The 22,287-nt window shown below is 42.8% G+C and overlaps 2 protein-coding genes across 2 annotated transcripts in view; both read right to left on the bottom strand.

Annotated features, from left to right (window-relative positions):
* c1qtnf4 (C1q and TNF related 4) overlaps window positions 1-21,533 on the bottom strand; it is a 38,741-nt gene extending 17,208 nt beyond the window's left edge. The window contains exon 1 of the mRNA XM_074659272.1: window positions 21,160-21,533. The gene's annotated coding sequence lies outside the window, so the exon portion shown is untranslated. The remainder of the gene's footprint in view (window positions 1-21,159) is intronic.
* On the bottom strand, window positions 7,505-11,646 carry LOC141782651 (uncharacterized). Its single transcript, XM_074659259.1, has 4 exons — window positions 11,497-11,646; window positions 11,104-11,201; window positions 10,781-11,008; window positions 7,505-10,685 (listed from the first exon to the last, which is right to left on the bottom strand). The coding sequence occupies exons 1-4, from the start codon at window positions 11,542-11,544 to the stop codon at window positions 8,207-8,209; spliced, it is 2,853 nt and encodes a 950-aa protein (XP_074515360.1). The 5' UTR covers window positions 11,545-11,646; the 3' UTR covers window positions 7,505-8,206.
* Window positions 21,534-22,287: the final 754 nt, after the last annotated feature.

Below are 22,287 nucleotides of genomic sequence, written 5' to 3' on the forward strand. Positions count from 1 at the left end.
ACACAGAGGCACATGATTTGTTTCATGTACTACTGTCTAAATATATTGTAGATTTGTGACATCACAAATGGACACAGAAATCCTAACGGCTTGTTTCAAACGCATAGTTCATGAATGAGGGCTGTGTTTTTTCCTCCATAGATTGAGTGTTTTGATACTTTCACAGTATTTATATATCACTTGTACCTGCTTTATAATATAAAAGACATGAAAATCTCACTTTTTTACAATATGGGACGTTTAATGGTAACTTGGGGTGAGTAATTGATGTACAGACTGTCATTATTGTGGGTGAAGTATTCCTTTAACTCCCCATAAAACCACAAATTGTAATTTTTACATTTCTGTTAGTGTACAGATTAAACTAAACAAGACACAGTGTGTTAATGATTGAGCTTTAGAGGTGTTGGTAGCTGTTCTTTTTTGCTGCCAATAGAGCGCTCCAGGGATGACTTTTGTTTTGTAGGCCAACCAGGAAGTTAGCATCGCCCTGGTTCCCTCAACAATAAGACAAAATTTCCATTGGGTTTTGGATTATTGCAGAAAATATGCTCTTTGGCAAACAGACGTTTATGATTCTTGCATGTTTTGTTCAGCAAGATAACTCCAAAAATGAACACCACTTTTATGATTGATGAAGTTTAACTGCCAATGGCAGAAGCAAAAAGCTAACGTTAGATTATAAACGAACTACACCTCGGTTGCATGAGCACGAGTCGGCGTGATGACGTTTAGTAGTCTCTTTGTTAGCAACCCGCCTTTTTAAAAACAGATAAAGGCTTAAAAATTCATTATTGGGATATTTACTGATGTATTTTACATCGTAGAACAAAACGTTAAAATCTCTTAAGCTTGTGTTGACCACAGACCTTATTACAGGCATCTAACTAAAGATCCATTCAAAATAAACATTCCAGACGAGGGAACCGCAAATGCTAAAACTAATTTCCGGGTTATAGGAGTTATTCATGTAGCACTCTATATTTATGCTAGGTTATGCCCGGTTCAGACTACACAATATCAGCCCGATTATAGCCAGACACGGCCGTCGTAGGGGATCGAGAACGACAAATGTCGTGTGCGAAAATCAATCCTCTTATCTCATGTAGTGTGTCATAGTACACGACAACCAACGGCACGTCTGGGACGCCCCACGACACCCCGAGGAAAAGTCTAGGCTGTCCGAATTTTTCGTCTTGACAGGCCTAGTGTGACATCTCTAACGACGTGTTCCCTTTGCGTTGACCAATCAGGTGCTCTCTCCAGCGCGCAGTCGCAGTCAGGTCACTTGGTAATAAACAAACATGGCGAAATCGAGGAGCGATGCCAAGTGTGCTGCTGCCAGGTGGGACAACGAGACTGACTGAAGTATTGACAGCCCATACCGTCATCTCTGTACCACCCAGGAGCGCATCCACAACTGTTTTTTCTTTCTTTTCTTTTTCTTTTCGCAACACAAGACCGCCAGCATCACACACAACGCTTCTGTCGACATGATTGACATTTGCTGACGTCTGAACTTGCGCATGATTGTGGAATACGACGTGCCATGATTGGTCGTGGTCATACGTGTAGTCTTGCCAGTCACCTGACCAAGACACTGCAAGAGATATGGTGCTGTGATCGTTAGATCTGACATGGAGACCATCGTCAAAGACAAAAATATCGTGCAGTCTGATCCTGGCATTAGGCTGATTGTCTCCTGCTGCATGAGAATTATATCAACCTATATAACCTATATATCAACCAAGCAAATAAGCATTTATCCTCAAATGTTTTTTGCTGAAATGACCTTGTTGACAAACCCAGCTGAAATGTCCTTGCTGTATGTAAATGAAGGTGCATGATGAAACAATGACTAGTGTGTGTGTGTGTGTGTGTGTGTGTGTGTGTTTGTGTGTGTGAGTGAATTATGTGCACCCATGCATATGTGCAATGAGTGTTTGTTATTTTGGTTTCAGTGCAGGCAGGCAGCCGTGCTCGAGTATACAACGGAACAATAGTTCTCTCTGTGTGGCTTTGATCTAATGAGAGAAAGAGAGAGAGAGGGAGGTGGGGGGTACGAGAGGTTGTTCAGGGAAGCAGAGAGATGGATTTACACTTGGATCACGCTCATAGTGAAACAGCTACTCCCAAGAAATAATTTCATTTTGGCTTATAATAGAAATCGAACCATATGGGCTTGAAGAGTGATACCAATACTATTTAAGAGCAAATTACAGTTATTGGCTTCTCATTCACACTAAATTAGAGGATAGCTGGCTAAGTTGATAGAAACATTTTTTTTTGCCTTCTACACTGTGTGTAGGCAGGGTCTGAAATTAACACCCGCCAAATGCGGACATTGTTGGCAGTAGCAGATGAAATCGTTAGGCCATCCGCCACTTTGCGGACAGGGAAAACGCTATAGAGAATCGGTTCTATCGCCCTTTCTTTCCACATTGATTTTGCCTTTCATAAAAGTAATTTACACTTATTTTAGATAGAAGAAGGTTAAGAAGTTTGTGCTCATTTGTAAATAATAATAATAATCCACACTTAAAACCCTGTAGTTTATTCATTCATGGAGCCGTGCAAGTCACTACATTCCCTACAACACTGTCCTGTAAATATTTCAAAATAAAAGCCTTGTGTTAACAAATGAAGGAATTCTGTCCACAGGAAAAAATAACGCTTGAGGGCTTTTATTTTGAAACGGAAGCATGAAGTGTTGAGTTAAAAATAAATCTTTACTTTTTTCATGTCTGTGACATACAGTATTTCACACATACATACATTGAAACTGCAGTAATGTTGCTGGTATGACGTCAATATACTGTCAAAAGATCATTTTCACTGTCTGCCTTTGATGTGAATCGTGCGCGGCACGCGTAAAAAATAGGCGAGACCTCGAATCTCTAGAAGAGACACGCAGCCAGGCCTGTGACATATTTTACACAAACAGACATTGAAACTGCAGTAATGTGCTGGTATGATGTCAATACACTGTCAAAAGAACATTTTCACTGTCTGCCTTTGATGTGAACCGTGCGCGGCACGCGGAAAAAATAGCCGAGACCTCGAATATCTAACACGCAGCCAGGCCTGTGACATATTCTACATATACACATTGAAACTGTATTAATGTTGTTGGTATGATGTAAATATACTGTCAAAATATCATTTTCACTGTCTGCCTTTGATGTGAGCCATGCGCGGCACGCGGAAAAAATAGGCGAGGCCTCGAATCTCTAGAAGAGACACGCAGCCAGGCCTGTGACATATTCTATACACATTGAAACTGTAGTGATGTGCTGGTATGATTGCAATACACTGTTAAAAGATCATTTTCACTGTCTATGTTTATTTGTTTCACACATATAAAACGACAATAAAATACAAGAAAGGGATGTAAAATACATGTGAGGGTGTGGTAGAAACCTATACTGACATATATAAAAAAAAACACTCCCAAAGGACATACAATAGGTAAAAATAACTATCATGACAAAAAATCGCCAGTTCGTTTTAGCTATTGGTGTTCAAAACATTTCACATATAAAAATATACATATATAATATACAGTCTATCATTGCTGTGAGCCGTGCGCGGCACACGGAAAAAATAGGCGAGACCTCGAATCTCTAGAGGAGACGGATCTGACACGCAGCCAAGCCACGCCTGAGCTTCGATGCTCACGCGGGCAGAGTGGCTCATGGATGTATAAAGAGAACTGGATACAGCGTTGGCTCCTGTTCATTCCTATGAGAGTCGCTTAGTGGCACATGAAGCAAAAATGGCTCGACTGCCGAGTGATAAAAGTACTTGGATCGTCCGGAAATTTTCCGCATACATTGGGACCATGAAGCAGGTGCAGTAGCTTATTCTTTAACTCCGTCTTCCAGCCCTCGGTCCAGCCTTGGTCTGGGTCTCATTCACATGAACGGAGGAAGGAAACAAACTCTGGATTTGGCTATTAATGCATTTTGCAACTTTTAGGACCTGATGATTTAAATAAGGACTATTAAGAGTGTTCATACTGGGAAGATGATTTACCTAAAAAAAGGTAAATGGGAATATGGGAAAAAAAGTATTTTCGGCCTCAATGGCATCACGTGACGGACATGGAAGTTGTACCGCCATTTAGCCACTGGCTTGGGATAGACGATACCAACGAGTCATGTCATTAATGACTTACGTGATTGAAAGTCTTGTGTTTGTCTGACCCATCCACCAAATCAACCACCCACCCGTCCACGGTTAGCGGACTCTCATGCAATAAATACATATTAACAAGTTATCAGAGCAGACTTAAAGGTAATATAAACCAGAAATCCTCATGCATGCAGCTGGTGAGAGTCGGGGAGCGGTTGTTTTGCTTCAGTCTGAGAGCTAATGTGTTTGTTATCACCTATAGAGCAGATGGCTGAGCAGAGAGACGAGATCCACTAAAAGCATTGTCACACAAGCAAGCAAACACCTGATACAAGGCTAAACATACATATGCATGTACGCACACACTCTTAACATATTTCCATTCCAATGTGTGCAAATAAATACACATTAACTCTACTCTAACATTTGCACAAAAATAGACATCGCACACAGTCACACATTTCTTCAGATATACACCATCAGCAACCTGCGCAGCTACACATATTCCCACCCACACAACAAACTTATATAGGCCACTCACACACACATTACTGTACATCCAATCCCCCATAGATAACAGCAACGCAGCCAAACAACGTCCCACATCCTCTCACGCTCTATTCTAAATCCACTCTCACAAGAAATGTTTGCCATATGTGTCCAGCTCTCTCTCATCATCCGCTCCCTCTCTTTCCCTCGGCTTCCATTTCCTCTTCCTCCTCCTGTCCTGCTTTTCATCCCCGTCTCAATCATCAGTTATTGATCTGTCTCCAGGGAGGAGAAATCAGCCTTTCTCCTTCCTCTATTTTTAGACATACAGTAGGGCAGATAGATCTCAGGGAGAGCCACAATCTGAGAGTAGAAGAAGCACAGATTCAACTGTGATCTGATAATAAAAGAAGCCTGTAAAGTGACGAAACCAGCCAATGTTCCCTAGTGCAACTACACTAAGACGACCACACTGCTGTGCAACTGTGGTTTTCCATAATTTTGCATTTTAAATTTTTAAAGTTAGATGTAGCTTAAGGGGTTGAGAGAAACGACCATCCTTGAGTCTGTGAGGCTCTTTCACAATCCATCGTATAATTTGAAAAATGCATGAAGGTCAATCTGAAAATGAGGCTGGTTTTTGAGATCCTCGATAGGCTGACCTTTTGGAGACAGAAGGGGGTTCAGCTGAACCTTGAAAACACACAAATAACGGATGGTGTGTTCAGACACGGTCCCTCCGTCTCTCCATAGCAGCCTCGGCCTTTTTTCTTAGAAGGGCACATCAATCCTGAAAGCCTGAGCAGACTGACTCAGAATGTCAAACACTGTTATAATCACAGACAGAGATTTAATAGATACTAGCTATTAGATGACAGCGTTTGATGGCTGAAATAATTACAGCGCTGTGGAGGGAGAGACGACCCGTTCCGTGATTAAAAGAGTATGACACCTTTTTTTTTTTTTCAATTTAAACTTTATTGCACTCAAAGTCCAGATAAAAAAAACATTAGATATAATACAGTACAATACAAGAAGCACTATAAAAAGTCATGATTAAAAGAGATCAAAAATATATATACATAAATTAATGCCACAGCTGGGATTGGTATCGTATAGTGCTAAATCTTATGTTAGACAACCGCAAGATTATGTCATTCTCAGAGTCATTTAGCCAGCATAAAAATTTGTACATGGGATTTCTTAAAGGTCCCATATTGTAAAAAGTGAGATTTTCATGTCTTTTATATTGTAAAGCAGGTTTAAGTGATATAAAAATACTGTGAAAGTATCAAAACGCTGAATCCATAGATTAATACACACAAGCCGTCAGGATTTCTGTCCATTTGTGATGTCACAGATCTACAATATTTAGACAATTTCACAATTTTAAACGTAAACATTCTAAATGTGTCCCAGTTTATTTCCTGTAGCAGTGTATGTGAATGACATCAGTTGACAGGAAGTAAACATGGACCCAAACTGTTGCCTAGCAACGCAATTCCGTTGCCATTCCGTTGAAAAAAAACGGAGCATTTCTGACAGAGGGTGAATACAGGTATATTCAGACAGACAGTATGAGAAAGAGAATGTGTTGTTTGAACATTAAAGCATGTAAACATGTTCTAGTAGAAACCCAAAATACAAGTATGAACCTGAAGATGAGCATAATATGTCCCCTTTAAGACCGTTTGAAAAGTATTTATGCCTGCAGACACAAACATTTCACTTGCACTGCAACATCTCGGGTCTTTTTAGTAATATTCTCATTGCATCATTATATGCGACTTGACATCGCTGTAAGCTCGCTTTTTTTGTAGTTTGACCACAAATGGGCTGCATACAGTGGTGTACAATATGCTCTGAACAGAGACATCTTCACTCAGTGTGTAGTCGGCAAATTCAACATCAAACTCATGAAATAAAGATTTATTTCAACCAAACCAGAGTTGGTGATTGTTGGAAAAACTAACGATGACAGCTGTGGTGAGTTTCATTTTGTTCCTGAGAAGTTTGAACGAAGTGTTTTACAATGCTCAGCCACTAGAATAGCTAACCTGAACATAACCAAATACACGTGGATGATGACGGAAGTGTACGGGTACGGAACAACTTTACTAATGTGAAAGCTGCGCGGCGGAGAAGTGGAGAGGGGGGCAATCCTACTTGGACACGGTACGAATCAATCGTACCTACTATGAAAGCACCCTTTGTAATAATTAGTTTTGCATATAAAATGTACAGCGATTAATCAATGAAATAAAATGTTTTTGCAACTTTTTCATGCAAAAATTGTATGGCACCAGCTTCAAATCTGTGAGGATTTTCTGCTTTTCCTTCTAAGTACATCTTCCTGATTATACTTCCGAAAATACACACACTCCCTTCACCGCTGCCTGAATGCACGGGCTTAGTGGGGCTCAAGCCTCCGGGCCTCACAATGTAAAATAGCCCACGAGGCTCTTGGGAAAAAACAAAATAAATCTTTTGGTCCAACATTATTTATTTGACTATTTTAATTTTGATTAAAAAATGCATTTCCTGCTGAAAATACCTGTGAATGCTGACAGCTGAAATTAATTGCAAAGCATTGCTGAAAATGCAGAAATTTGAAATGACTTGAATGGCTCAAATGCATTGAACTGCACTGCTGAAAAACCTAGAAGTTGAAATTTAAAACTGGTAGAGGTGGAAGCTCAACTGCATTACCTAAAGAAGCTAAGAGATGAAATACAATGCTAGAAAAGCTGGTAGCTAAACTGTAATACTGTCAAAAGTGGTAAATTTGAAGTGAATATCCTGAATAGGCAGAAAGAAGAAACGCTTAATATGAATATCAGACGAACAGATGAACTGCATTGCTAAACACAGAGAGAGAGTATTTATTTATTTATTCATTTATTTATTTAGTATTTTCATAAATTCATACAATTATCTGTAACTGCTTTCCTATTCAGGGTCACCCTGGACAAGTTGACAGACTATCACAGGCTGGCACACAGACATTTACACAGTTTAGAATAACCAATTAACCTAACCTGCATTTTTTTTGCACTGTGAGACGAAACCGGAGTACTCGGAGAAAACCCATGCTACCATGGGGAAAATTCCACACAAACTGTGAGGCGGAGGTGCTAATCACTGCACCACCATGTTGCCCATTTGGCCCCCCTTTAGAGACACTCCTAAAGGGGGGGCTGAGGACTGGGACTGCTCTTGGAGGTACCAATCATCTTCTGGGCCTCAGGTGGAATCTTGAGGTCTGCTTGCCGCTGATGGATTTCCCTTTAATGCCCCGGGAAAGACAAGAGATAGTCGTAGAGGTGTCCGTCTTATCTTTTGCCTCAGTTGGAATCTTCAGTGGCAAGGTCTGCTCGTCATTGAGGGATAACCTGTTCATGGCGAAGGTAATACAAGAGATATGACAACAGTTATGACAGTTATAGTTTTGCAGACAGGTATGAAACTTCTCTTTGGCCTCAGTTGGACTCCTCAGTGGCATGGTCTGCTGAGGACTGGGACTGCTCGTGGAGGTATCCATCATCTTTTGGGCCTCAGGTGGAATCCTCAGTGGCATGGTCTGCTAGGGACTGGGACTGCTCGTAGAGGTATCCATCTTCTTTTGGGCCTCAGGTGGATTCCTCAGTGGCAAGGTGTGCTTGTTGTTGAGGGATAACCTGCTCATGGCAAGGGTAAGACAAAAGTTATGAGAACAGTTAAGACCACAGTTATGCAGACAGGTATCAAACTTCTCTTTGGCCTCAGTTGGACTCCTCAGTGGCAAGGTCTTCTGAGGACTGGGACTGCTCCTGGAGGTATCCATTATCTTTTGGGCCTCAGGTGGAATCCTCAGTGGCAAGGTCTGCTTGCCGCTGATGGATTTCCCTTTAATGCCCCCGGAAAGACAAGAGATACTCGTTGAGGTGTCCATCTTCTCTTTGGCCTCAGTTGGAATCCTCAGTGGCAAGGTCTGCTGGGGACTGGGACTGCTCGGAGATAAGTCCATCTTCTCTTCGGCCTCAGTTGGAATCCTCAGTATCAAGGTGTGCTGGGAACTGGGACTGCTCGGAGAGATGTCCATCTTCTCTTCGGCCTCAGTTGGAATCCTCAGTATCAAGGTCTGCTGGGAACTGGGACTGCTCGGAGAGAAGTCCATCTTCTCTTCGGCCTCAGTTGGAATCCTCAGTGGCAAGTTCTGCGGAGGACTGGGACTGCTCGTGGAGGTATCCATCTCCTCTTCGGCCTCAGTTGGAATCCTCAGTGGCAAGGTCTGCTGAGGAGTGGGCCTGTTCGTGGAGGTATCCATCATCTTTTGGGCCTCAGGTGGAATCCTCAGTGGCAAGGTCTGCTGGGGACTGGGACTGCTTGTAGAGGTGTCCATCTTCTCTTTGGCCTCAGTTGGAATCCTCAGTGGCAAGGTCTGCTGGGGACTGGGACTGCTTGTAGAGGTGTTCATCTTCTCTTTGGCCTCAGTTGGAATCCTCAGTGGCAAGGTCTGCTGAGGACTTGGACTGCTCTTAGAGGTACCAATCATCTTTTGGGCCTCAGGTGGAATCCTCAGTGGCAAGGTCTGCAAGAAGCTGACGGATTTCTCTTTAATGCCCCCGGAAAGACAAGAGATACTTGTAGAGGTGTCCTTCTTCTCTTCGGCCTCAGTTGGAATCCTCAGTGGCAAGGTCTGCTGAGGACTTGGACTGCTCTTGGAGGTACCAATCATCTTTTGGGCCTCAGGTGGAATCCTCAGTGGCAAGGTCTGCTGGGGACTGGGACTGCTTGTAGAGGTGTCCATCTTCTCTTTGGCCTCAGTTGGAATCCTCAATGGCAAGGTCTGCTGAGGACTTGGACTGCTCTTGGAGGTACCAATCATCTTTTGGGCCTCAGGTGGAATCCATAGTGGCAAGGTCTGCTGAGGACTGGGACTGCTTGTGGAGGTATCCATCTTCTCTTCGGCCTCAGTTGGAATCCTCAGTGGCAAGGTCTGCTGGGGACTGGGACTGCTCGGAGAGAAGTCCATCATCTCTTCGGCCTCAGTTGGAATCCTCAGTATCAAGGTCTGCTGGGGACTGGGACTGCTTGTAGAGGTGTTCATCTTCTCTTCGGCCTCAATTGGAATCCTCAGTGGCAAGGTCTGCTGGGGACTGGGACTGCTTGTAGAGGTGTTCATCTTCTCTTCGGCCTCAGTTGGAATCCTCAGTGGCAAGGTCTGCTGGGGACTGGGACTGCTTGTAGAGGTGTTCATCTTCTCTTCGGCCTCAGTTGGAATCCTCAGTGGCAAGGTCTGCTGGGGACTGGGACTGCTCGGAGAGAAGTCCATCATCTCTTCGGCCTCAGTTGGAATCCTCAGTATCAAGGTCTGCTGGGGACTGGGACTGCTTGTAGAGGTGTTCATCTTCTCTTCGGCCTCAGTTGGAATCCTCAGTGGCAAGGTCTGCTGGGGACTGGGACTGCTTGTAGAGGTGTTCATCTTCTCTTCGGCCTCAATTGGAATCTTCAGTGGCAAGGTCTGCTGGGGACTGGGACTGCTTGTAGAGGTGTTCATCTTCTCTTCGGCCTCAGTTGGAATCCTCAGTGGCAAGGTCTGCTGGGGACTGGGACTGCTTGTAGAGGTGTTCATCTTCTCTTCGGCCTCAGTTGGAATCCTCAGTGGCAAGGTCTGCTGGGGACTGGGACTGCTTGTAGAGGTGTTCATCTTCTCTTCGGCCTCAATTGGAATCCTCAGTGGCAAGGTCTGCTGGGGACTGGGACTGCTCGGAGAGAAGTCCATCATCTCTTCGGCCTCAGTTGGAATCCTCAGTATCAAGGTCTGCTGAGGACTGGGACTGCTTGTAGAGGTGTTCATCTTCTCTTCGGCCTCAGTTGGAATCCTCAGTGGCAAGGTCTGCTGGGGACTGGGACTGCTCAGAGAGGTGTTCATCTTCTCTTCGGCCTCAGTTGGAATCCTCAGTGGCAAGGTCTGCTGGGGACTGGGACTGCTCGGAGAGAAGTCCATCATCTCTTCGGCCTCGTTGGATTTCAGTGAAATAACTCTACTCCTTTTTCCGCCTGGACCAAGGCTTCTTGGCCTTTTGCATAAAGATGAAAAGTTGTTTGAATCTCCAGAATCTTAACACCAACAGTAGGCTATATCATCAATACAGTGAAGTAATACAACACTTACCTTATAATAGCGGCTGGATTAGCTGCCTTCCATTTCCTTTTAAGGGAAGGTCTTTGTTCGTATCTGTCACGTGGAATCCTCAGTATCAAGGTCTGCTGAGGACTGGGACTGCTCGTAGAGGTATCCATCATGCTCTTAGAGCATGTGGGATCCGAGGGATCCTTCTTCTCTTTGGACTCCAGTGTTTCCACTCTTCTCCTCTTTCCGCCTGGACCGAGGGTTCTTGGTCTTTTGCATAAAGATGAAAAGTTGTTTGAATCTCCAGAATCTTAACACCAACAGTAGGCTAAATCATCAATACAGTGAAGTAATACAACACTTACCTTATAATAGCGGATGGATTAGCTGCCCTCCATGTCCTTTTAAGGGACGGTCTTTGTTTGTGCCTGTCACATGGTCGTGTATTGTCACCCATGCAATACTAAATGAGAAAATATTTGGATTAATGTTAAGACCACCTGTATTTTTACCTTAAAAACTGCCAAAAACAGGAAATGTAAAACTAAAAACCACTTAAATTAAATTGGTGTTATTTAGTTAAATCAAAGAATAATCACTGCACTTAATAAAAACCTGATACAAATTGTAATTTGTAGATCTGTTACTCCCACTGATTTCAAATGTCATCTTCCTTAATTTAATTACATTCCTGATCACATTTCACACAATTAGAAAAGACATTTTGAAAACAAATAATATAAACTTAATGAACTTACCAAGCAGCATCTTGGCCTCTGCATGGTGTTGGAGCTTTTTCCAAACATCTTTGAAAACGTTGCCGAAAATACAGTTGAAAACTGTAAGTCTCTGTAAGTCTGTACTCAAAGTGGCGAGATGTCGAAACGAAGAACCCTCTCTAAAGTTTTCTGATGGTGATTCCGGAACCGTGACATCGTTGTCATCAAAGGCGCAACATTCTGACTTCCACCCTATGACTCATAAAGTACTAGACCTTTTCATTGCCATTCTGTTGCTAGGGCAACAGCATTGGTCCAAGTTGACTTCCTGTCAGGTACTGCATTAGAAAACACTGCAACAGGCCTATTTAAGAATGTGGACAAGTTATTCAATTCTAATGGTGTTTTTAAAATTAAAAAGGCGTCTCTACCCAACTTTAAGAATTCTAGGCTAAATAAAAAAGGTTATTGAATATGTGTAAGCAAATATGATGATCTGAATAGGACTAAAAGCTATTTTAAGCATAAAGGATAGTTGACGTAAATACATTTAAAAGCAAAGCGCAAATGTGAAGTTTTAGCCAGTTAGGTGTATCATACATGAAAAACAATGTGTGTGATAAGGACACCACAGAACAAATCTAAAAATATGGTATTCATTTTAGTGTGGCTCATTTTTTGCCTATTTTTAAATTAAATAGTGTCTTTGAACACAAATGAATTGTGAGATAGGAAGACAGTAGTTAATGTATCACACATTATATTTATTTATTATTATTTCCATCCATCCATGCATTTAAAATCGGTCTCTGTTCCTCCCGATGGATTTCTCCTCTTATATTTGTTGAATATCAGTGTAACAGTGAAATGGCAGCTCTGAGAAGAAGCTCTTTGATTCTAAGGAACTAACGTTTTTCATCCTCCCGGGAACCATCCCGAACTACGACCTAAGCCGTCCCAAAATGAATGCGATCCGCAATCTTTGTTTTTGTACATTATCATTAGTTAATAATTCAAAAGTGGTTTATTTTTGTTCATAAATATATAATCTCAAGATTATATGTTACGTTAATGCCTATTTATCTCCTCAGATGTTTTCAGAATCATCTTGTAGTGCACGGTTTAGCTGTAAAATGAGAACTGCCATTGTGGAATCTGGTGAAGGAACGCCAAGTTCTGGTCACATGACCGGAACACAGCCAATAGGAACGATCTCTCTCTGAAATGACCTGTGATTGGTCAAAGTCTCCCGTCACGGGCTAGATGTTCTAAAGCCTGAAAACAGAGCCATGAGGAGGAGCAGAAGTCTAGTTATCTCTCAGAACACTTGAATTACAATATGCTGAAAGGTTATTATGGAATCTTTGCCCAATGATGCCAAAAATGATATTGCCTACTGCCACTTTAACATATGTAAGTGAATGTAAGAAAAACAGGTGGTCGGTCATGTACGTATATCTCTCCCTGTAGCAGCCTCCTGCAGCTCCTCATGCACAGTATGCTGCATTTTTTATATCAATCCATTGGGGGAGGAGGGGGGGGGATGTATCGGGTCGAGATCTGTAATCCTCTAAAATAAACAATTTCACCCGCCCATCCTTTCTCAGTATTGGATCTTTTGATTTTTGCTTTTCGATCCATGCAAGATCTGACACTACCCTCCTCTGCTTCTCCTCCTCCTCCTCCTCCTCCTCCCTTTGCACAAGGGATAAAAGAAAAAAAACACAAGTGTCTAATAAGCACCCCTACCCCCACCTCGCTGGTACAAGCTGGAGATGGAGCGACCTGGTCACTTGGGACAAGATATCAAAGAGAGTCGGGCTGGCTGTTATCTGGAGGTGCAGTGACAGACCCCTGCTGCTGCTGCTGTCTCTCTCATTAGTCCCTCTTCCTCCCTTCCATCCTCCCATCCTCAACACTTGTCACCGTGCTGTCAGCTGCCTGCTCAACTGTAGACACAGGACCAGCCTGGGGACCGGATGCATGGCATGGATGGAGAGAACGACAGAAGGAAGGAACACAAAAAGAAAAAGATTTTGAGGCATAAGCCAGGCTTGTCAGCTTGAAGCAAACAACAGAGGGAAGATCCATTTCTATGAACTCTAATCCGTCCTGTATAAACGTCTTCTTTCTCCTGCCACATCCTGAGTACAAAGAAAAACCTGGAGCAGAAAGACTTGCTCTCTAAAATCCTGTCAATTCAACCTGTACCAGCGCAGAGACAGAAGGAGAAAGAGAGTAACAGCTATGGCAGCAACCTGGTGTCTTGACAGTGACAGACGAGACACGAGCCAGGCAGCAGAATGGGCTCAATGTGTGTGTCATTATGACGACCAAATACGCGAATGTCAGTCATGTCAGGAGCTGGTTTGGGATTAAAAATGTGAGTGGAGGGGTTGCAGGAGAAATCTAACTGCAAGATTTAACAGCAAACGAACATATATTCGTGAATTATCTTGGCATGTTTTTATTGTCTGGTTCTGGATTTTTCTTGTTCTGCTGGATAATCAAACAAACAAAGAAAGAAAAGCAGGTGACACATTGAAATATTTTCCAGCACAGCAGGACAAGTTTTAAGATCTGAAAACATCAACGGTATAGGCTACACGTCAGGTTTTACTGTCAGTTCCTTAGAATCAAAGAGCTTCTTCTTTAGAGCTGCCATTTTACTTCTACACTGATATTCAACAGCTATACAAGGGGAAATTCATCAGAGGAGGAAGAGAGAGACAGATTTATACACTTTATTTATGGTTAATCCATTTAGTGCTTATAAATAATCTGTTTATATCGCTCTCATATAACTCTCTCCTCCTTTCTTTGATTAACTCGAGGTGTTCAGTACATAAACAAACAAATGATAAATCCTGAAGATGAACGTGTGAGTGTATTGAATCACTTGTGACACTGACTGAATCAATAGCGTCTGCATTGAAGCTGCTTTGTCGGCATGCTACAGTAACATGCAGCCCAGTCGCACAGCGGTTTGTGAAATAATCACGAAGTTGAATGTATTGATTCGTGTACATAGACACAAATTTCCCCTTTTTTTCTCATGATGGTCAGCACACAGCACGTGCATTTTCCTACGAATGTCCAGCGACACGAGACGTGTATGTGTGTGTGTGTGTGTGTGTGTGTGTGTCTGTGTCAATTTCCGCTCCAGTCTTTTCTAAATAAAACTATTTAGTTAGGTTTACGAAAAGGTCGCGGATAAGTACGGAAGTTATGTGACAAAAAAAATCAACTTTGACATCTGGTTTCACACGGGACACGAACACTGATCTCCTGGGCGAAAGTCTGCGTGTTTTTTGACTCACCCATCCACCCCGACCTCAGGATAGTTAACCTAGCAACCACGGTGCTGCGTGTAGTGTCGCGGACATGCAGCCACGTTCCCAGTAAAAGTCTCCACCGAACATTTAGTTGAGTGTACCAGATTTTGTGCCTGCCCAGTGAAACGATACTCTGTCCGACCGGATTAACAATAGTGATTTCCCACAAACAGTGTGTGTTTTTGTGCTACGTTAGAAGCTCTAGCTCTGCTGGTAGGTTCGTGCTCGCCGCCGCGAGAGTGTGAGTTTATCGGTGTTGTTACAGCTGTGAACGTAGGTGTAGCAGACAGTGTGTGTAGTTTATTTGCCGAACAAAATCATTTGCATTATCAAAGTGATTCATAATTCCCACCTCTGTAATTAACTAAAGTCACTAAACATGTTCAATTCTCACTTTCCGTGCTTTTATTATTGAGCGTCGTCACTCTCTGCAGCAAAGGCATCACAGTGGCGATGACGCATAAAAAACACAGAGAATCCCCTGAAGGAATTTTCTATTTGGGACTGGAGAGAGAGGCTTAAAGTCAAGGTAACGTTTTGGTACACGGAGGAAAGAGTTCAGGGTTTGGTTTGGAGGAATGAACTGCATGTGTGAGTTTTTCAGGATGTTGCAAGAGACAGATTAGTGCAGCAACAGAGGGATTATCAAATGATGACTCCCTGTAAGGACGTCCTCTGCTGCCGTACCGTCATGTTCCTCCTCTCAGGATTTATTTTATGACTTGTTTATAACAGTAAATCCAAACCTCGAGGTGTGAAGTGAATGCTTAAAAATAATCTTCTCACATCATACTTTGTTTTCACACAGTCGAATTCACTCTTCCACAAACACACTCACCTGCAGTCGGGTCAATACTCTTGCTAGATGCTTTCCTGTGTCCTGTGTAGGATGTATGTTGTGGTTTCAACGATTGGCACGCTCAGAACGAACAGACCTCCATCTGCTTTGAGTATTCTGGTCGGTGCTTGCAGAGGTGTATTCGACAGCAGCTTATCTGCCTTTTGCAAAAGGCCCACATTCAGTTTTATTTGGAACATATTGCCAGTTGTACTGTTGCAGCATCGGCCTCGTTAATACAACAGCATTGTGTGCTGCCTTGGTTGATGGTCAAAAGGACCTCCAAACTCTTTGAAAATATGATCTGCAACTAGTCCTTGTGGCTACCAGACTAATCCTACGTTTAAATATTCTTTTTGCAAAACACTTTATAACTGTTGTGCAGCAATTCTTTCTGCAGTTCAGATGTATCTCAATGATTAAACCACTGCTTATCCTCAGATGACTTATAGAAGGTCGTTCATGTAATTAGTTGCTGCTGCCTCACTCTGGAGTCTAGTTCAAAACAGCAGCGAGGCTCCACTCTGGTGCAAAATGTAGTTTCAGTTTTACCCTCCCTGAATCATTGGGTTACTATGGAAGTGCATTGCATTTACCAAAAAAATTAAATTATGACACCCCCCATATCTCATAATTACGAGATACAGATCTCGTAATTATGTTAAGTCATAATTATACGATACAGTAGTCATAATTATCTCTGTTTACTTTGGTGAATGCTTGAGTTTCTGTAGGCTACCTTTGATTGGTTTAACCCTGCTGGTCCTGGTCTGCACTGAAAAACATCATGTTCAGGACCTCTTTAAGAGCTGAGATCTCTGCAGTCTGCAGTCTTGTTTTGAAAAGAATCTCATTGTAGATCATTATTCAATAATCAACACATTCTCTCTCACAACGGACACAAGCGGTCTTCTGGATGAAAGCTTTGTGTTTGTTGGACCCATCCACCTCCCCTCCCACCACAATTACATTATAGTAAATTACACCTGGTGCGGCAGTACCGCACGTCGACAGTCGAAACAATTGTGAAAATTATTGTGAAAGGTAAGAACATAAGAAGTGGATCTGGTCTGCGCTGCCTTTGTCAAGGTTGAAAGGAGTAACTAGAATTGCACTCGGAGAGCGCACACCTCTGCCAACGCGTGATTTTAAAAACAGCTCACAGCTGGCGGTACCGTGAGGTGGTCGGCTTATTATTAACACGGTGTGTTTCCATGTAACTTATCGGCGGATGCCTCTCTCATTCAGCAGCCTTGTTATGTCTGTGTAACGTAACACTACGTTGTCTCTCGTCCCGTCATCTACCGTTTTTTTCTTTCTCACCGCGGACGGACAGCAGTTTCCGCACACACATCCACACGCGTATCTCTCTGCTCTCAGAAGGAGGCGGGGTCACGCGTCATTAGTTACTTCGCGCATGTGTTATACCCTGTGGTCTTAAAGCTCAGGCTGATCGGAATCCTTAAAAAAATTACTGAATCCGGATCATGATCCGGATCGCCACCAAAATCTAATGGATTGTTCATTTTGATACACCCCACCCCTCCAAAATTTCATTCAAATCCATCGCGGACTTTTGGAGTAATCCTGCTAACAGACAAACCAACAAACCAATGCCGGTGAAAACATAACCGCCTCGGCGGAGGTAATAAAGTTTGCCATCTTGGTTTGGACTACAGAGCCTCCGTGTTGTTGTACACTGCAGTGTATGTATTGAACATGTCCGTTCCGCACAACGTGATTGGTTGGTGCCATTATTCGAGGTGCGAAAACTCGGAAAAATTGGCATCGTTCAGGAAAATAATTACGTTGGGTTTTTTTGCCACGCAATATTCAAGTTCTGTGTTAACGTATTAATGACAAAAAACGACAGTTATATTTAATAATAATATAACAATTATATATTTATTAATATATTGACGTGCAAATTAATCACACAAAAAAAAACGCTCCGGTCTGTAAAGGCTTTTATGAACTGTAACTGTGTTCGACTGGGTGATTTAACGTACCGCATGAAGCCGAGGGAGACTTTGTTAGTGCTACGTAACAGGGTGGGAGAGTCAAACCCGACCTAAAACTAATTGCAGCATCAAACAGAGGAAGTCTGATGCTTGTTATTCACTGTTATTAACACGTATTAACTTTAACAGTAATGTGACTCAGCCCTGGAAATACACGTCAGAAGAACTTCCTCTGTGAAAAGTAACACCTGATCCTTTTCCAAATTAAAACTACTCAAAGCTTTAGCATGAAAGAAGAGACTGGCTAACTTGGAGCCTCAGAGCCTCGACTTGGATGAAGTGCAACTGTTTTTTAAGGTGATTTGTGGTGCTGAATATCTGAGTAGGGTTAATGCCCTGTGTGTTTTGGATAAGATATGGATAAGGGGGTCGTGGCATGAGCAAAGGCAGTGTGGTGCTTTCTTCTCACATTCCGTCACCTGCATCATTTATAGGAATACTCCGTATTGTAGCTTGCAAGCTGTTTTCCTTTGCTTAAGGTAAAGAAATGTGTTGCCATTCTTTGCCTTTCCTGCATAAATTAAAAACTTTTGTTTTTGTCACATTCTCCCCTCCAGCCACATTTCCACTTCCCCAGGCCAACTCATTGCCATTCTCTACCTGTCCAACAGATGCCCTCAGACCTTGCCACCTGTTTCCGCGTTCCCTCATCAGCACTTCAGTACATATACCATCTTCTTTTTCCTCAGTCAATTGCCAGATTGTCTTTGTTGCTTAGTGCTTTTGAGCCTCTACTACCCTGTTACCTAATGATCAAGTACGCTTATGCACCTCCGTTGTGGTCAATAAATCACTGAAATGTTCCTGTTTGCCTGGTAGTCTTGTCAAAATTGTCCAAAAATGATGTTTGAATATTAAATACTAAAAGTACACAAAGGTTCGAACGATGCAAATATCTATTTTGGCGCATTATGTCCAACTTAAACTTGCATTCTTTCTACCAGCCAGCAGGGGGCGACTCCTCTGGTTGCTAAAAGAAGTCTGATTGTATAGAAGTCTATGAGAAAATGAGCCTACTTCTCACTTGATTTATTACCTCAGTAAACATTGTAAACATGAGTTTATGGTCTCAATCACTAGTTTCAAGTCTTCTTCAATACAGCATGATGTTCATTTAGTAAATTATGGTCCCATTTAGAGTCAAATAGACCATAAAGCAGGGGATGCTTTAGGGCGGGGCTACCTTGTGATTGACAGGTCGCTACCACGGCGTTGTCCGGTCTAGGAGTTGTCTGTGTTTTCGTCTTACAACTTTAACCCTTTCACAGTCTGTTTTTTTTAGTTCATGGAAGTTAACTATAACCTTTTTGGTCGCCTGAAAATGTTGCTCAGAAAAACTCAGAAAACTTATTCAGAGTTTGGTTGGACTTGTCTCCACTCTCTTGTGTTACTGTTGGCTGCAAAAAAAAACAAGATGGCTACAGCCAAATACCAAAATGCCGAACTTGAGGCTTCAAAAAAGCAGTGCACAAACCAATGGGTGACGTCACAGTGATTACTTCTTATATTCGTTGACAGCCCTGGACTCTCTGCATTTGCACATCCTTCCCTTGTTGTTTTGTATTCATCTGTGTGACTGTGTTTTTAATGTGTACATTTCTGTTGTTGTTGCAGGAACTCAGTGGTTGTGTAGCTAAGGTACGTGACTCTAATTATAGTCTGCCTATAAGCTGTCAAGTGTGTTTCCCTCTGTACTTACAAGTCGTTAGTATATGTTGGTGGAAACAGTCATTATGTGTGGGTACGTCCAGTCCTTATAGACAAAGGAAAGTGGAGTACACTGCAGGATTAGTTTCTATAAATTAAGCTTGTCAAAATTAACGCAAATTTGTTTTAACGACACTAATTTATTTAATGCATAACTTTCTATTTTTAGGTTGTAGCGGGCTCCAGAGGGAATCCATTGGTACCAACCATGTCATACTAGCTTTTTGCGAAGGAGGTTAAATAAAGCTCCAAACTCAATATCTGTCATTGTTTTGTGTTGTTAATTGATTTCCAATAATAAAAAGAAGTGCACACCCAACCCCTCCAAAAAAAGTCATTGAAATCCATCTCAGACTTTTGCAGTTATCCTCCAAACGGACAAACCAACCAACGCCGGTGAAAACATAACCTCCTTCCTAGGCCTTCGACCTTGGCGGAAGTAGATATATACATATGTTTGCATGAAGCAGCATATTTTCCCATTCCCATGTTGATATTAAATACTTTACTTATCTCCCTTTAAGGTACATTTTGAACAGATACAAAATGTGCAATTAGTTTGTGATTAATCGTGATGAACTATGGACAATCATGCGATTAATCACGTTTAAATATTTGAATCGATTGACAGCCCTACTATACATTTTTTCACCATTGGTATCCATTCATCTGCAAATCCAAGCTGCAATCTTCCTCGAAGCAGGAAGCTCAAAACTTTTCAGAACCACCTTCCAAGCCTACCGGGGGGGGTGAGTTTCAGTGGAGCATTCCTTTACCTGTCATTAAAGTGTGTATGATCGTGTGTGATCTAGATATAGACCAAAGTAACTGTCTTACTGCTTTCTTTGTTTGCTCTCTCTCCACATCAGCAGCTGCCTTCAGTCTTCAATAAAACAGGGCAGAAGCATCCACACAAACACACACACACACACACACACACACACACACACAGAGATGCTGTAAATAACACCAGCATATGCCCCTTTTTACAACTGTGTAATCTGCACACACACTGAGTCAGATGATGAATCTGTTGCCTGCAGCATCCGTGTGTTATACACACCGATGTGGATTAAGGTACTGCAGACAAAAGGAGTCAACCTCTCCTCAGTGTGGGGAAAGCCATCCAAAGATAAGAGAGATCTCATCACCTCAGCGTTATTCACAGCCTCCTGCTGCCATGGGGGGCTCCCCACCACAGATAATGAAAGATAAATAAACCATAGGATATCCATGCGTAGCGCTGCACAACCTACTGTGGCAAGATGTTACAAACAAGGGACAAAGCAAAGTGTGGCACAGCTGAAAACATATAAAAGATGCAGGGTGTCCTTTTGCTCTCCTCTCTCACACACACAGCACTCATCATATCACTCCAGCTATCACATATGATATTAACACACTACAGCGTATACATCCATCCCCACTGAGGTATCGCTGTTTCTGGAGATCAGTGCAGATAAATAATGCATGCTGCTGAGACGCGGCACGACTGCTGAACACACACACACACACATAGTATAGCGCTTTTTCCAACCAGCACTCGCACACAGCATGCAACACTTAAGGTGGACACTCTTGCATTGGACTCTTTTTCTCTTTTGTTGACATTCGTCCCCCTCAGGACACAACAAAAAAAAAAACTCCCAGGATGCTCCGGTGTTTACGCTTGCATGCCTGCACACTCTCAAAGTTCATCGCTCTCACACTGCATTCACCTTCACACCTGAATGTCAGCATCATATATTATATAACATGCATTAAAAAAATAGAAGAAGAAGAAGAAGAAGAGTTGCCTCACCTGTATGGATGTATGTATGTGTGTTATCTTGTGTCCTGGTTGTGTGTGTGTGAAGCGCAGAGCTGAAACTTCTGTCTCACCAGGCGCTGTTGGATCAACCTCCCCTCCCTCTTTACTCTCTCTCTCCTCCCCTCTCTGCTCACCCTCCTTGCTCTTTTTTTTTTTCCGTCACTCGCTGTTTTTTCTCCATCTGCCTCTTTTCTCCCTCCTTCAGTGTCTTCCCCTCAACCTGCTGCTGTCTATGAAGCTGCATTAGGCAACCCCCACCCATCACCACCACCTATATACCCACACAATGTATAGTATGTATGCTAAGGGGGGGAGCTGTGATCTGATGATTTTGGAGGTGCAATGCGTACCACTGCAGTGGAGCTGCTGGTGAGATGTGTTAAATTAGATCCTAGTTTGTGTGTGTACACAGATAAATAGGAGGGGAGGAGCAGACCGTGCCATAATAACCGTTGGGCTTCGCTATGTGGCGACAGCGCTGCCAACTTCCTCCCTCCTGCTCATTGTTGGGAGTCATTATCTCACCTCTGGGAGGGATGGAGAGGGGGGGTTGAGGCACAGAGAGAGAGAATACATGTAATGCTCTCAAATTGAAATTCATCCTACCCCGTCTCCCTTTTTATAATCTCATTCAAATTCCACAGTCTGTTGCTCGCTCATATTTAAATGAGCACTTGACTAAATCCCTCCTGTGCTTTTGCTTTTCTTGGCCGGCGTTTGGCAGGCTGCCGCCGCGGCGCTCTGTTGCATCCGAGCACCATCCTCCTGGACGCTTCTCGCGTCTCGTCGGCAGAACTGGCGCACTCTTTGTGTGTTGGCCAACACGGCAGAAATAGAATTAAAAGAGTGGGAAGCGTGGCCACGCAATGAGGCTAAACAGGGTCTAATGGGCAGGCTGGGAACATGCGTCAGATCTGACCGGACCGGGGTGAGGTAATGGCGTGTGAAGCCACCAGGACATGTCCACCGCTGACAGAAGGTTCTCTTTACTCTGCTCAGAGTTTGTTGTTCACACAGAACCACAAACACACTAGAAAGTTAGTGGTGATTGAGAACAACCGAATGAGAAATCCAACCAAGCGCTGGTGTCAGCTCACCAAGATGAACTGTTGAGATGAT

The sequence above is a fragment of the Sebastes fasciatus genome, chromosome 2 (assembly GCF_043250625.1).
Source record: "Sebastes fasciatus isolate fSebFas1 chromosome 2, fSebFas1.pri, whole genome shotgun sequence".
Lineage (NCBI taxonomy): Eukaryota > Metazoa > Chordata > Actinopteri > Perciformes > Sebastidae > Sebastes > Sebastes fasciatus.